General features: G+C 36.6%; 2 protein-coding genes across 5 annotated transcripts in view; one reads left to right on the plus strand and one right to left on the minus strand.

Moving 5' to 3' along the window:
* The first annotated feature begins 631 nt into the window (after nt 1-631).
* LOC123311026 (conserved oligomeric Golgi complex subunit 4) lies at nt 632-3994 on the plus strand. The gene is made up of 10 exons (XM_044894771.1): nt 632-791; nt 843-1040; nt 1106-1583; nt 1640-1956; nt 2020-2267; nt 2358-2580; nt 2636-2902; nt 2983-3168; nt 3238-3458; nt 3615-3994. Exons 1-10 carry the CDS (start codon nt 714-716, stop codon nt 3655-3657), a joined length of 2259 nt encoding a protein of 752 aa, XP_044750706.1. The 5' UTR covers nt 632-713; the 3' UTR covers nt 3658-3994.
* The window catches only part of LOC123311027 (arf-GAP domain and FG repeat-containing protein 1), a 50297-nt gene continuing 39016 nt past the window's right edge, over nt 3875-15155 (minus strand). For 2 of the 4 annotated variants that reach the window (XM_044894773.1, XM_044894776.1), the window contains exons 2-6: nt 13660-14261; nt 6559-6666; nt 4947-5189; nt 4560-4825; nt 3875-4496 (exon numbers count right to left, since the gene is read on the minus strand). In XM_044894773.1, the coding sequence (XP_044750708.1) occupies nt 4455-4496; nt 4560-4825; nt 4947-5189; nt 6559-6666; nt 13660-14261 (1261 nt within the window). In that variant the 3' untranslated portion in view covers nt 3875-4454. The remainder of the gene's footprint in view (nt 4497-4559; nt 4826-4946; nt 5190-6558; nt 6667-13659; nt 14262-15155) is intronic. The other 2 variants (XM_044894774.1, XM_044894775.1) reach the window with 2 other exon arrangements.

Raw genomic sequence — 15155 nt, forward strand, 5'->3', positions numbered from 1 at the left:
AATTCAATTTGGGAGAAACCTTCATCATAAAGCACTAATATTCATGTAACCAATAATTCCCATATATATGTAAAAAATAAATTCACACTTTCACTCAAAATAGGATTTTCGTATTTGTTCAGTACTTTTAGTAGTCAACAAGGGATTACAAACTTTTTCCATCCAAAGTTTGATAATTTCCGGTTGTTTATTATCTGCTTCAGGAAACCGATGACGTTTACTAGTCTTATCACCACAGTTCGGCACACAAAATTTATTGCTTTTAATATTTCTATTTTCCGACATCTTATTCAATTATCAGAAAAAACACTTAGGGATCACGATGCACTTCACACTGCAGACAAAGACGAAAAGAATGAGGTTATGGAAATGTTTACAAACGTAAAATCAGCGATGGAAGCGACCCCATGCGGTGGTTCAACAAACTAAATAAGGGGTCCAGTTTTTGTAGCTGAGTTTCCCCTCTATCTTGACTTACTTTATGGACTGACATACGTTTGGTTTTTTGGTTATAAACACTTTTTCTGTGTTTTTCGGGTAGTAATGAACTAAAGGCATAGAGAAAGTGAATTTGTTGACAGTAGTAGTTCTTTTGCTAGACTACTGAACTCAATCTGTAGAGGTTATATTATTTGTTGATGTGTCAAAAAATTTTAAAATATACTCAATTTCATATAAATCCTGTAGATTTTTTATAAATTGATCAATACATCATGTCAACAAAAGAAAAATCGTTCGAAGAAATACAGGAAGAAATTCTTGCGCAATTACAAAAGCTCAAAACTGAGGAGGTGAGAGTAACAAACTTTTTAAGTTTTAGTTAAATTCTTCTGTTTTAATAGGAATCTTTGAACGAAGAAATGAATATTATCATGAATCAAGCTCCTTTTTTGGACGAGAAAATAAAAAATTTGAAAAGATTAATTCCATCATTGAAAATAATAAAAAATGAAGCTGTTGACTTGGTAGATACAATCAAGGATATATCGGAGTCTTCTGAGAAAATTAGTGGAAAAATTAGATCCCTAGATGAAGCTAGGGTGAGAAAATTATATCTATTATTGTTGTACTAGAGAAGAATTTGATTATTTCAATTGTGTTGTAGAGTCGAGTAGATGAATGTCAAAGTAGAGTTTGTGATCTCATAGATTTGGAAATCTGTTCCCAAGGTGTTCAAGCAGCAATCCTTGATTCTGACTATGAAAAGGGTGCTGCACATGTTCACAGATTTTTGTCCATGGATCAATCACTTTTACAAAAAACTGCAACAGATGTAGAAAATGTTTCTAATACTCTTAAATCAGTGAGAACACTTCAGGATGCAACGAGCCAATTGAGAGCTCTTGTTGAGCATAAATTCAACGAGGCTGTTAGAACCGAGGATTTGGTATCAATTGAAAGGTTTTTCAAGATTTTTCCATTACTAGGTATGCACGATACTGGAATTACTGAGTTTTGTACATTTTTAAGAGGCAAAGTTTCCACCACCGCAGAAAAAAATTTAAAAACTGCTATAACCACACCACTGTCTGATAAGAGACATTCTGTAATTTTTGCAGACACTCTAACACTATTATTTGAAGGTAAGCATCCTTAAATATTGTCTACAAATTTGTCATTTGAAATTCATAATTTGAAGGATTAGCAAAAGTAGTTGATGTTCATCAACCTCTCCTGGAGACATATTATGGGCCAGGTAGACTATACAAAGCTGTTAATATTTTGCAAAAAGAATGTGATTCTCAAGTCAAAAGAATTTTCAATGAATGGATGAAATCCAGACAAATCAATAAAAAAATACAGCAAGTAACCGAGACTAGTAGAATTGGTTCTAACTCCAGTTTTAGTAAGCTTGAGCGAAGTGATCCTAAAGACTTGGATATGCTGATAGGTGAAATCACTTTAATGCATTATAGGAGTGAGCTATATATAAGATTTTTACAGAGGAAGGTTTTGGTAAGGTTGCAATAGCTCGTTGATCTACAAGTGTATTGCTACCTTATAAATTTTCATCTTCAGGCTGACATTGATGTTGGAATTCCTGATGAGAAGAAAAAAGAAGATGCTATCAACATTTTCAATCAAACATTGAAAAATAGTGAATTGTCACAACTGAAACACGAATTGCTTTCTCATTATTTAAGGTTAGAGCAATACTTTATGGAGGAATCAATAAATAAGGCTGTTGCAATGGATTACATTGATACTTCCCAGCAAACTTCAAGCATGGTTGATGATACGTTTTTCATTGTGAGAAAATGCATTAGGTGAATATTGATGTCAGTTTGTGCTCCAATTATGGTCAAACATCATTCAGAACATCAGAAATCTTTCTTTTGTATAATATATGATTTCAGGAGATCAATATCTAGTGGTAATCTGGATGGTATATGCGTAATAATAAACACAGCTTGTAGAGTTTTGGAAAACGACTTTTGTGATGTATTGCGGTCTAAGCTTAAACAGGGATACCCTTCCGGGTATCTAGATTTAACTCAGGCTTACAATGTTTTACAGTCTTCCATTCAACAAGGTAGGCTGCAATCGGGAGACACTGAACAGTCCAGAATAGCCTTTGTAGTAAGTCATAAGTAAAAATAAAAGAGAATTGCTTTTAGAGTCAAAAGCATTTTAGGTTGCTTTGAACAATGCAGATAGTTGTATAGAATATGTCGATACATTATGTGATGGAGTTTTGAAGGAAATCGAACAAGCTTTGCCTTCAATGAATACCAATGAACATGGTAAACTTGAGAGTTGCCTCTCGGGCTTGTCTTCTGTTACTTCAAACTTGAAGGATATTGTTGAGTACGGAGTTCAACAGCTTAGATCTAGTGTTATAAAACCAAGGGTCAATCCGTGGGTTGATGCATTTTTAACTATTAATCATCAAATAACCGAGGTACTTTTACTATGAAAATCAATCTGATATTTCGATTATCAGCAATAATTTTATTATAAATTGTTCAATTTTTCATCCAGGAGGAGCTATCAGTGTATGAAGCAGGGGAAACATTTGTGCAAACTTTAATCATGAATTTGGAAACACTGTTGAGTTCCTTCAAGGAACAGTTGTCTTCTTCAAATTTTGATGCTTTCGTTAGTGCTCTCACTTCAGAGGTTACACAACGATTGGAAAAAGTTATACTGAAGTCTCAATTTAATAATGTGAGTTAATTTTTTCTACAAATCAGGCAATAATAGTGAGTTCCTCAAATTGCTTGGTTTTTTCTTCAGTTGGGTGGTTTAGTTCTGGACAAAGAAGTGAGATCCCTGGCTAGCTACATAACAGCTGCCACATCTTGGTCCGTTCGGGACAAATTTGCCAGGTTGACTCAAATAGCCACGGTTTTAAATCTGGAGCAAGTTTCTGAGATTTCTGAATATTGGGGTGACCACGATGGTGCTCTTACTTGGAGACTTACACCTTCAGAATTGAAATCATTTCTACTCTTGAGGTAAGATTGCACAGTTGCAAATATTTCATTTGATAAAAAAACTACGGTTACACTAACTGTAGCGACGCCTAGTGGCCTTACTCGAATGAAGGATAATAATTTCCTGAGATTAAATGAGAGTTGCCCAGTTCCTGAAGATCTATACTTTCATTATAGGACAGACTTCAAGGCAGACGATGTGAAACGATTAAAGCTTTAAAAATCTCCTGAGGATACAGAGTAGCTTTTGGAGTCTCCTAATAATCTACAGGGTGAATAAATACTTTAACAAGTGTTTGTGAATAAATAAAATTTATTTGTAATAATTCACACAACCTCTGAACAAAAATATACAAACTCTGTGCAAGTGACTGATGAAGTTTTGTAGGACGGAGATTTGTTAAATGGTGAAAAGTTCAAGAAAAAAAAACACCATATAGAGGTAACAATTTTGTAATTTTCACTGTACAACAAAATTGTATTTTAACCTTTTTGTATCACAGAACAATGTCATTAGCAATTAAAACTTACCAAATATGAACTTCAGTATTTAAAAATAGTTTTCTTATGACATTAACCTAAAGTGGCTGATTCCAAAAATATACAAAACAAGTTACTACCCTACTACTTGGTTGTTCATGATTTGTTCCTTACTCATATCGTAATACAATGAAATTATAAAGGGTGTGAAAAAATCTGTTATACGAAACATAAATAAATAACTCTCTTCACACCCATTATAAAAAGGCAACAGAGATGAATCATATAACTTTGCAGACAATATTTAATATTCAGATGAATACTAATCTACACTTATTCAAAAAATATATAAAAGATTACAAGCATTTTTTGGTATAACATCCTTTTGCTACATAGAGGCCTTTAAATAAATAAATAGTTTTTTTGAGAAAAAAAACTGCAGTGTTAGCTGATTATGGCAAAGTTTGGTTCAAAGCATTTGTTGTTGAACAGCTAGACTGATGAAGTAGAAGGAGGATTACCATATGTAGTCACAACTCATAAGAAGGGGTTATTTGAACTCATTGTTGTTGCTCCAACCTGGAAAAGCATAAAAAAAAGTTATGAGAAATCCCGAAAACATGGCTGTTGAAAAAGCCTTACCTTGAATGGATTGGCATTCCATAGCATGTCTCCACCCATCTGGAATCCATTAGGCTGCACCATCTGAGAGAAGCCGTTCATTTTATTCATTTCACTTACTCTGAAGGGGTTTTGATAATTATTTTGCGAGTGGAATCCATTTGTACCATTCAATCCTCCATTCATACCATTTACTTTAGGCGTGTTCCAACTAAAACCATTGTTTCCAAATGGGTTGGATACTCCATTAGTCTCTTGTAGAGCTGCGAAGCCATTCAAGAATTGACCTGAAGAAAAATTATTTCAAAACGATCCAGTATATGGAGAAGATATATCCTCATAAGGCAAATACAAATTTTCAGTTAAAATTTTGAATATTGATAATTTTCAGAGATTTATATATCGTACCTTGACTAGGCGAGCCAAATAGCGAACTTTGGGGCGAGGGACTACTGTACATGGATCCTGTCGGTGTCGGTGAACTGTATAGAGATCCGTTAGATCCGCTGGAGCTCCAATCTAGGGTGGTTTGTGATTTAAGCGCGTTATCCAAGTCCTTCAGGGCTGCGTACCTATCTTCTGAAGGTACATTATTCGATGTGTTCTGACTGTGTTGGTTCATTTGGTTTAATATTGAGGTGGTGGGCAAGCCTGAAAAATAGGGAATATGAAAAATGCTATAATTTTAAGGAATATCAAGATACAGGCCACAATGTTAATACGAGTACGCTGAAATTTAATATTGCGAGATGAAGAATTTTGTATAAAAGCTTCTTTATAAGGATGAGTGGTGGGAGATGAAGGCAACCGAAGCTAATCAAACTAAAAATATTGCCTATGCGCTAGTTACTACAGAGATATTTTGCCCTCAAATCTGTGTTCAAAACCGATATTTTCCGTAGCTAATAGGAATTAGCTACTAGTGTTGCTTATTACCTGAATAATTACAGAATTTAATATGAAAACGACCACCCATAAACATGGATGTCATCACTCGTGTGCTCCAGAGGAATCAAAGAATCTCTGAGATGGATAAGCGTTTTCGCTGAATCAATGACAACCTTCTTCCTCAAGGTTTGCTTTTGAAGCATTCACTTTCAGCCCTAGCGCATAGATGTACAATGCAAAGGTAGCACTTTTCTGATTATTGTTGAAAACAAAGAAATAGTTTTTACCCAGGAGATTCAAATCCCCTGTCATATGGTCAAAGTATCCAGAATTAACATTGCCATTGGTTTTAGGTATATCGAGTACATTTGTGAACCCACCCACTCGAATGTTGCAGATTTCTGGCTAACAATCACCATTTCAAAAAGTCCCATTCGAAGAATGTGAAACTGATCCCGTAAAGATCTATTTCAACATCAGGCAGTATATAGACATACTACAACATGTAGCATGAGAAGGTGTACGACATGCTCCGAATAATGACTCACTCGATGCAGTTCCACCTAAGGCAAATAATAACAAAATCGTTTTTCCTGCCCGGTTACTCATGATCGTTTAATACCATTTGAGGACAAACTGTACGATCGCGTGTGCGTGTATTCAAATGCTCAATAAAATATACCACAGTATAACGCACCGAAGGGTAACGTAATTTAAAGCGCTGCTGCTGGTGAAAATGCGTGATTAAGATTCCAGCTAAAATGAATTTGTTATTTGCCAATCATAACGTAAAAAACAAGGAAGCATCAAATTGCCAAATATTAGCGAGAGAAAGTTACTTGGACTAGCTCATCAAATGCAAGAACGTTTCGGAATGTATGCTATAAGATCACTGCTTTAATTATTACTAATTCTGAATGAATTAGTGATTATGAAGCTATAACTCGAAATGAATTCTACTTATGGCAGACAATACAAGACGTTCTCACCAACAATTCCTCCAAATCAATCATGTTAATTACATACTACATAAACTAAAAATTGAAAAATAAATACTGTAATAGGTGCATCAATATAAGAGCCAAGAGGCAAAAAAAACATTTCCAACTCTCATTGATTATGCACCACTTACTCCATCTATTTTTATTCACATTACATTTAGGAAATAGAGGCACTTGGTTTAGAACTGGACCGACGCTGGTAAAGTCCAAATCGAAGATGCTGAACTCGTTTTTCTCAGCTGAAATGAACATTTTCGCTTTTAGGAATCGGTCTGTAGTAGTGAGTAATATCTTATTCATCGTTACTCCACAAGGAATGAATACCAGGTTATCCAATGTATATGATGGTCAAACTCACGACCATATAAGAGAAGTATATTGTCTTTCAACAATTGACTGCTTTGTTCTCTGAATGCAAACTCGGATCTATTGAAATGTAAACTAAGAACGATTGTGAAATAAGGTAAACAAATATGAACGAGTTGCAACAGTTGCGACCTTACATTTCTATCGACGGAATCTTTAATGCTACATTAACTTGGCAAATCGCAATTGATAGATCTCTACTATTTTTCTTGTATTCTTGCCCATTATGGAACCAAAAAAAATCAATTGTTCAAGCGACTAAGGGAGAATCCAGGTTGAAATGTTCAGAGTCCAGAAATACCGGAAAAAATTAATTCGAGGAATTCCAGATTGAAATTCGAAGCGGAATTTTCGTCTTAACGAGCTTATATTACATCGTCAATAATGGTACTTCCAAGAACGCAGGAAAAACTTGCCCAGGGGCGATCGCCTTCAAAGAGGCTTAATCGTCTTACGTTTCTGATAAATCCATTCGCACAAGTCGAGAAATTAATTCGAATCCGTCGATCATGACCTTCGTATTTTTATTGTAATCGGACTCGTTTGGCAGCAATAACAAACAATATATCTTGGGTGAGGATAACATCGGTCAAGACCATTGATGTTCGTGAAACATTTGTAAAAAATAAACGTCAGATTCGTATTAGACATTAACGCTGAAAAATTCCGCATCTATTAATTTTGCTAATCCCTTGCCCAAAATAAAAAATTTCATTCCATAAGTTAGATAGGCATCCCACTATTCGAAGGTCAAATAAACACAAACAAACCGTGGTCGAGAATTAAAAAAAAATCGTTATTTAATCACGAATTTTGAACGAACGGTATCCCATTGTTGATTCGTCATCAAGAAGTATTCAGATTTTGGGCTATAAAACTTCTCGGCTGAATTATTGATTACAGTAATGCATTTGTTTCAAGTTTAGAAATTTATGGGTGACTGATATGATGTGTTGATTTTCTTGGGATTAAATCATCTGAATTCATAAATTTTAATGATTCATGTTTGCGATAAAGATATGTGGAGGATTAAATTGGTTTATTATTTACCATGATTCAGTTGAATTTAACAGCCCATTATACAGGGCGTTAACTGAAGATGCGGCTAAAATGCAGAAGGTGATTTCTTTTCAGGAAACTTTTCATGTTGAAACGTAGGATTAAATATGCACTTCTTCTGAGATGTGGGGTGTCAAAAATGGGAACATTCTCGTGTTTTCTTTCACAAAATGTCTACAAATAAGTGTATTCTACTTTCAGCTGATTTTTATAGGAAATAGTGAGGCCAGAGCTAGACCACCTAGACCTTGGACCAGGGGCCTGTTGCTCCAAACTACATTGCAACTTTTCAAATGAATTACATTCAAGGGAATTCTCACAATTGAGAAGAGCAATGTGAGCAAGTGAGAACTGAAGAGCACTTCGCAAAAAATAGCATTCTTTTATACCAAAATGAAAACTTTCCAAATCAAATTCAAGATAGGACAAGTTAAACCAAAAGCAAAGTGAAAAGTCCCTTTTTCTTGACAAACACTCCAAGGTGTCAGAGAATAAGGGAAGGTTCGGTGCCAGTCCCCAACACTCCAGCGCCAGTTCTTGGTATGGGTGATACTTTTACTTGGGTAAAGTTCTGATATTCTGCACGGTCATGACCTGGTATATCATCAGTTTCAATATTGTACAAGAATACAAGATTTATCCGACACCCTTTACATTCTTACCAGTGGAAGTCATCCCTTTCCCCAATGGTAGAAAATGCACCCATATAGAACATTTTTGGATTAGCAAGTTGGACCACCTATTGAGAACAAGAAACCCCGATTTTCCAAACTACGTTTTAGTACTGCCCATAGATTTAAATTTATACAAAGCCTGGATTTGTTCCATCGGGTGGTCTTTTATTTGACCATTAACACTATCATTGACACCGTATCCTATTTCAAGATCCTATTCAACGAACGGACAAGCTCACTTTGCGACGGCACGAGGAGGTACAACAAACGTTCTATTGCATAATAATGGCTCGTAAATTGGAACACGCTAATGACGGCTTGAGCATGGTCGCTGGATGTAAGTACAGCTCACTCACTTGTAGCGGTAATGCGAGGAACGCAACACTTCGAGAACAGAATGTGCTCGAGTTCAAACGAGGAAGCTACAGGTCAGGTTTTCTACTTTGCATACCGGCTATTTTGGCCTGCCGGTTTTGAAGGTTGCCATAGGCATTGTTCACGATCTCGGCGCCTATATTCGCATAAGAAACGGAATTGATGGTACATAACATGCATTGATGTGGGAATCAATCAATGTTCGATATGGATCGAAGTAACCAACCAGCATTACTCAAAGCATGAAAAAGGAAGAATAGATGGCTTTCCTCCAGGTAGTTCAAAAGGGACGGTTAGTTAGAAGAATACACATGTAAAGAGAAGTTTTCTAGGGCTAAGAATAGCATGAATTACATTCTGACCATAAACAGTGGACGTACAGAAGACGGTACTCTAGATGAAATTCAAGATAAAATTACCATTAGCCGTCATTTCATGATATGGAATAATGCCAAAAAAGAAACCGGTGATCAATCCCTGGAGATAATATTTATAGAACTACTCACCCTCAGCTCAAAATATTAATAACACAACTTAAAGCTTCAAAAAAACTATTGACATGAAATAATGAAAAATGTCAGTTTCTGCATTTCATGAGCGAGGTCTAGATAGAAATTTCGAAAGGGGAAAGTAATTTTATTGTGAATATTCATTCAACCTTTTAAACTAAAATTATATCTACGACTATGGTGTTTCACTGTCCTCAAATCATTTCGAAATTGAAATTCCGTTCCACAGTATTATTCCAGTGGTCTGAAGAATACATATTTGTAAAACTGGATCATTAATTCCTAATTTTGTATTGATAACCAAGATTTTATACCAGAAATTGGCAAATATGTTAAACTTTCATCATTACGCAATTTTCAATAATTCATTTCCCTTGGACTAGATGTTTCCTCATGCTCTGAATGAAACAATAACTGTTCTAAAAGATTGTCAACGAAGTTTGATTCTAGACATGAAAAGAACACTGGCGATGACAATGGTTTTCACATCTCTAAATATTAAAATTCTATTGGAGGATATTCTTAATTTTTTTAGTTTTACTAATTAACAGGGCGTAAATCAATAGTTGCCAAAAAATTCAAGGGGTGTTTCCTTGTCAAAAAATAGCGTTCGTCTTTCATATAATTTTTTTTTTGAGCAGCCCCTGCTTAAATTGGGTCCTCTTAAGGTGACACCTTTTTTTCTTAGAAACTCGAAAACTAGGAAGATATTCTATACAAGTGAGAAGACAAACCAGGGACTATTTTTTGACAAGGAATCGCCCCTAAATTTTCTGGCTGACCCCAATATAAAGTGAGTTGTGACAATTCCTCAGGGTCCCAAATAATTCTCCGACTCATAAACCGAAAATACGAATCGCTGAATAGCCTCGCTGATTACAAAGTTAAACGCAACCTACTTGTAACTTTCTATGCGGATGTTTAATTGGCGAGAAATTGGGCAATTTCGAATTAGTCAGAGTTGGGGATTTCCGTATTGGACGAAACGTTGTTATTTCCAAAGAGACTTCCCAATGTACAGGTTGTTTACTACAGATTACAGATTGTTGGCGTGTTGGCCAGACCCACCAAACCTACCACTGCGACCTATTGCGGTCTATTGTGGCAGACAAACAAGCTCAGAGAGCTAGACTTTTCCCTCCAGTCCCATCTTACTAAAAAAGGAGATGATGGAGGTTGTTGACTATAAAGATGAGGCGAGAATGCATGAGGTAATTCCTCCTTGAAACCGCAAAAGATATTTCGTTGAGATTTTTGACAGTCGATAGGGGATGAACCACGATCACTTGGAGCAGCAACAGATAGTCGAGGAAGACTGGATGCTGACCATAGTTTCGGCCTTGTTTGACCTTTTTAGAGCAACCCGACCCACATCGATGAAAATATGTAAAACGAACTGATTGAAGCCTTCATTTGATATCAACCGACGCTAGAATGTTTTGATAAATCCTAGCGCCACCTGACAGGATACCAGATACAACTCAAATTACCTTCTTGACCCCCCCAGCGTTCACCCATGTGCTCCAACTGTCAGGTGGTGTCAGAGTTTAAACAAAGAACATATCGTCTGTTGACATCGATGAAAGGGTCATCAATTTGTTCCATTTTCATCGAGGTATCAGTTGTGTTGCTCTGACGAGGTCAAATAAGACCGAAACCATGGTCAGCATCTACTCTTTTTGGATTAAATGGACTCTGATGATTCTAGGAGCGATGATGGTTAACCAGTTCGATTGAGATCGTAAAAAGTGTTGATTTGTTTCATCAACGAATGTTATATATCTGAATTAATTTCGAGTAACTATAATCCTTATTCCAGTACAACGGACAGAGTCCGTTTTCCCGGTTTTCTGTTACTGTAGGCTCAAGCAAATTAATGTTAATCGATAGCCTGAAAGTGAATAGAGAAACCCGAACCTTTTGATTCGATATAACATTATTCAGATGCTATGCATCAATTTTCCAACGTCTAATCGATCCTTTGATGGAAATCTGATAAAATATTCTATTAAATGTGGAGTATGAGGACGAGGCATGCATGTATTATGGATTGAGAGCGAAGAACTTTTCCAAGTTTCATGAAAGCTTTCATAATGGATGAAAGATTGATATCATTATCATTATATTTACATTTTCGATATCTTTCATTGAATGCCAAAGAATATGGAGGAAAATAAGGAGAATACTTATGAATTTTACTGAAAAAATTATTATCTCGTAAGTTCTTCAGTCCCCAGAGAGTTATGATCATCGTATTATGCCAGAAGGAAGAATTTACTTCGTTTAGAAATATTTTGTTTTATCTATGCGGAATTGCTACCTGGAAGTACCAACCAGAAGGTCACTCGTCACTCATACATTCATAGTCAGTCAGCTGCTCAAGTTGGCACATTCTTGATTTTGTTCGTTTATACAATTTCCTTAGTTAACAAATACGTTCATTTCAGAATATGAATATTTCTCGCAGGAGCGACAAAAATGCAGCAGGTGGTTCCTAGTTCTTGTTTTTGGAAACTGTTTAGTTCAGCGCACTACATCATTATTGACTGAATATATTGTAATGTATGTGTAAAATGTGTTTACTAATGAATCAATTATCCATTATCAACGATAAGTTAATGATTTAATAACTTGGTACAGTTACAGAGATTCACGATTGACCTTGCATTACAGTGCCTATTATTAAGGGCTGTGCGCTCTCCGCTCTCTATCTCAGAAAAGGTTGACCGCATGACGAAAAGGCTCAGACAAAATTTGTCGCAAATTTCATGCTCTACAATTTTGATAAGAGTTGTCGTCTTCGTTGGAGCCATAGAAACCGAGATAATCGCGAAATGACTTCTGACCTTGAAAAACTTAAGACGCATAGAGTCATTCGGGGTAACTGAGCGCAGTGGGTAAGTGTGCGCAGTGCGTATGTCTCGACTATGCAATGTATGAAAGAGGGGTTCATTTAGGTGAAGCAAGGGCGCAGAATCGCCATATTAGTTTTTCATAGGAGTGCGCCGTGCGACGTTTCTTTAACTTTTCATTTGCAATCAATCAAATTCACTAGTTTTCTTGTTAATTTTTAGCATCTCTACACATTCTGCCAGGTCCAAGTTCCGAGTCCCTCAGTGTTAAACAATATTTTATTAGATCATGGGCATATTAATCTAAATATATAATAAAAAATTTTAGGTTCTCTTAGCTGCTCAAATGTATAAGAACGTCAATTCAAATTTTGGCTTACTAGGGAAAGTGTGCGCGGGTAAGTGTGCGCATAGATTCATTATATGGGCATTAGTTCAGTGAGGAATAAATTATGACATTGTTGATTTTCTTGGTTAAGACTCGATCAATATTGTCCTATTTGTTCAGAAAAATATGAGAGCCACCAACAGGGGAATGTATCAAGTGTTGTGTTCACCAAGAATTGTGGCACGAACAATAATACACTGCTTGTAAAAAGGCGCATATGCTGTTTATTGTCAATACAGAAGCGCCTTTTTACAAGCAGTGTATTATTGTTCGTGTCAGGTTCAGAAAAATATGAAGAGCTACCAACAGAGGAATGCATCTAGTGTTGTGTTTGCCAGGAATGGTGGCACGAACAATAATACAGTGCTTGTAAAAAGGCGCTTCTGTATTGACAATAAACAGCATTTCTCTAATATTGTAACATTTTGATGACATTATTTTGTAATTTGTTTTGATGGTGTGGTTCACTAAGCACTGCGTTCACTTACCCCGTGAGGGTGCGCACACTTACCCGCAATACGGGGCATGTGAACGCACTCCGACTTTCTCTATTAAATTCTTTTTTGCGGAAAGAAAACGTTTTTGTTTGTTTGCTTTTTGATGTTTTCTTATAGATTAGAAAATTCTCTATCTTATGAATATGTTTTAATTTTCCTAGCTTCAACATTTGAAACAGGGTATGGCTTGAAAGGCAAAAGTGCGTACAGTTGCCCCGTATGACTCTACACGAGATCTTATGAGACTTTTTTGAGGCAACTTTAAGAACACCAAAATGAAGGTGTTTCCAGCTTATTATCGCTCATTCCGAGATTGGCCCCTATTTTATACTATAACGATGTGACTGGGCTATATCTTCAATAAATATAAGGGAAGTGGTAGCACATTACCAATGGTTTCTCAGGGACATATAGGGGAAATCTCAACATCATTCACACAGTTCAAAATATCATTTATTCGATCATTATAGGTTATTCGTTCATAAAAACTGAACACATGAACACAAACTCACCGTTGTTGGTTGTAACATTACTGAAAACGGGGTTGTTCTCGAAGTTGGCGAATCCCTGCTGACCCGTACTACCACTGCCGTTCGTCGTCGAATTATTGTTCGACGCACTAAAAATGTCCGCAGTGTCGAAGTTGGCGACGAAATCGCCACCGTTCGAGACGCCCTTCGACGTCTGATGCCTGACGACCTGGGGCTGACCGAAATTGCTGGACACCTCCGGCCTCCTCCTGTTCGACGTCTGAAAATTGCTACTGTTGTACTTGTTGTTCAGGATCGGCTTCGGTTCGGACATCCTGTTGTTCTTTGGTGGTTGTTCGATCTTGTCTGCGCCGTTGGTCTTGGACGTTGTCGTCGTCTTCGTGTGGCCGTTCTTCGGCAAGTGCGACGGGTCCAGGTAGTACCTTTTGCGTTCGTATTTTTCTATCATGAAGTCTTTGACGGCCTGCTCGTCCCTGGAATCGGAGGGTGGGGTGCCCTCGAACAGTCCGAGCCAGACCTTTCGGCAGTAGTCGTTACCTTTGCTTTCTAACAGACCGATCTCGTCCTGGGTGAATGTTGCCATCGAAATGGATTTCACCCTGTGGGGGGGCGTAAGACCTCTCCTGCAACAACAAAATATAAGTCAATAAACAGAAGCAAGATCTCATTTTAAAAAAAGTTTAAATCTAGACCTAGACTGAGGTACTCTGCATTCGTTAGAGTAACTGTACAGGATGGGCAAAATTGGTGATACCTGAATTAGGGGAGACTGGGGAGGGTTGATACGTTTTTTGGAATTTTTATTCTGGAAACTGAATTATATGAAGAAGCAGGACTTTTCTTATATTATATAATTCTTCAATTAATCGTTCAACAAAATGAATATAGTCGCAAAACATAAGCATCTTATTCTGTACAGAACGTTGAACACAAAAACATGCAAACTGTCTCAAGCCTCCTCACATATGGGAGGATTGATACGATGTACTGGGAGAGTAATCGAGAGGATTATTCAGCTCAGTAGGTAGGTCAGCAATGATACTGGCTTGCTTTGGTCCTATAGGTGTATAAAAATCAGGAAATTGTCAGTTAGTCACTTCCACACAAGAAAAGTCGGCCTCGTTAAATATATGGGGATTGTACGGTTTTTAAAAATCCCTTTGATATGTTGGATGGTGAAGACGCCTTCATGTAGGCCTATCCAACTAGCTACGGAATATTTTTTGAAGATTATACATGTATCAGGCCTCCTCACGACAAATGTCTCAAACCTCCCTGAAAGCAATTTTTAAAGTGATTTATGTTTTCATCTTATACCCATATATTTTGAAAAGCGAATAGAACTGTAAATTGAGTAGTTTTATGCATATTTCCCAGTGAAATGTTTGTTTATGCCGAAGAATTAATGCATGATCATAAAACCCTTAGGTAACTTGAGTAAAAACTTACAATTTCTCACCTCGAAACACTCTTCGTTGAATATTTCACAAACAAACTACTGTTAGCCTTACATATTA

This window comes from Coccinella septempunctata, chromosome 4, assembly GCF_907165205.1.
Source record: "Coccinella septempunctata chromosome 4, icCocSept1.1, whole genome shotgun sequence".
NCBI lineage: Eukaryota > Metazoa > Arthropoda > Insecta > Coleoptera > Coccinellidae > Coccinella > Coccinella septempunctata.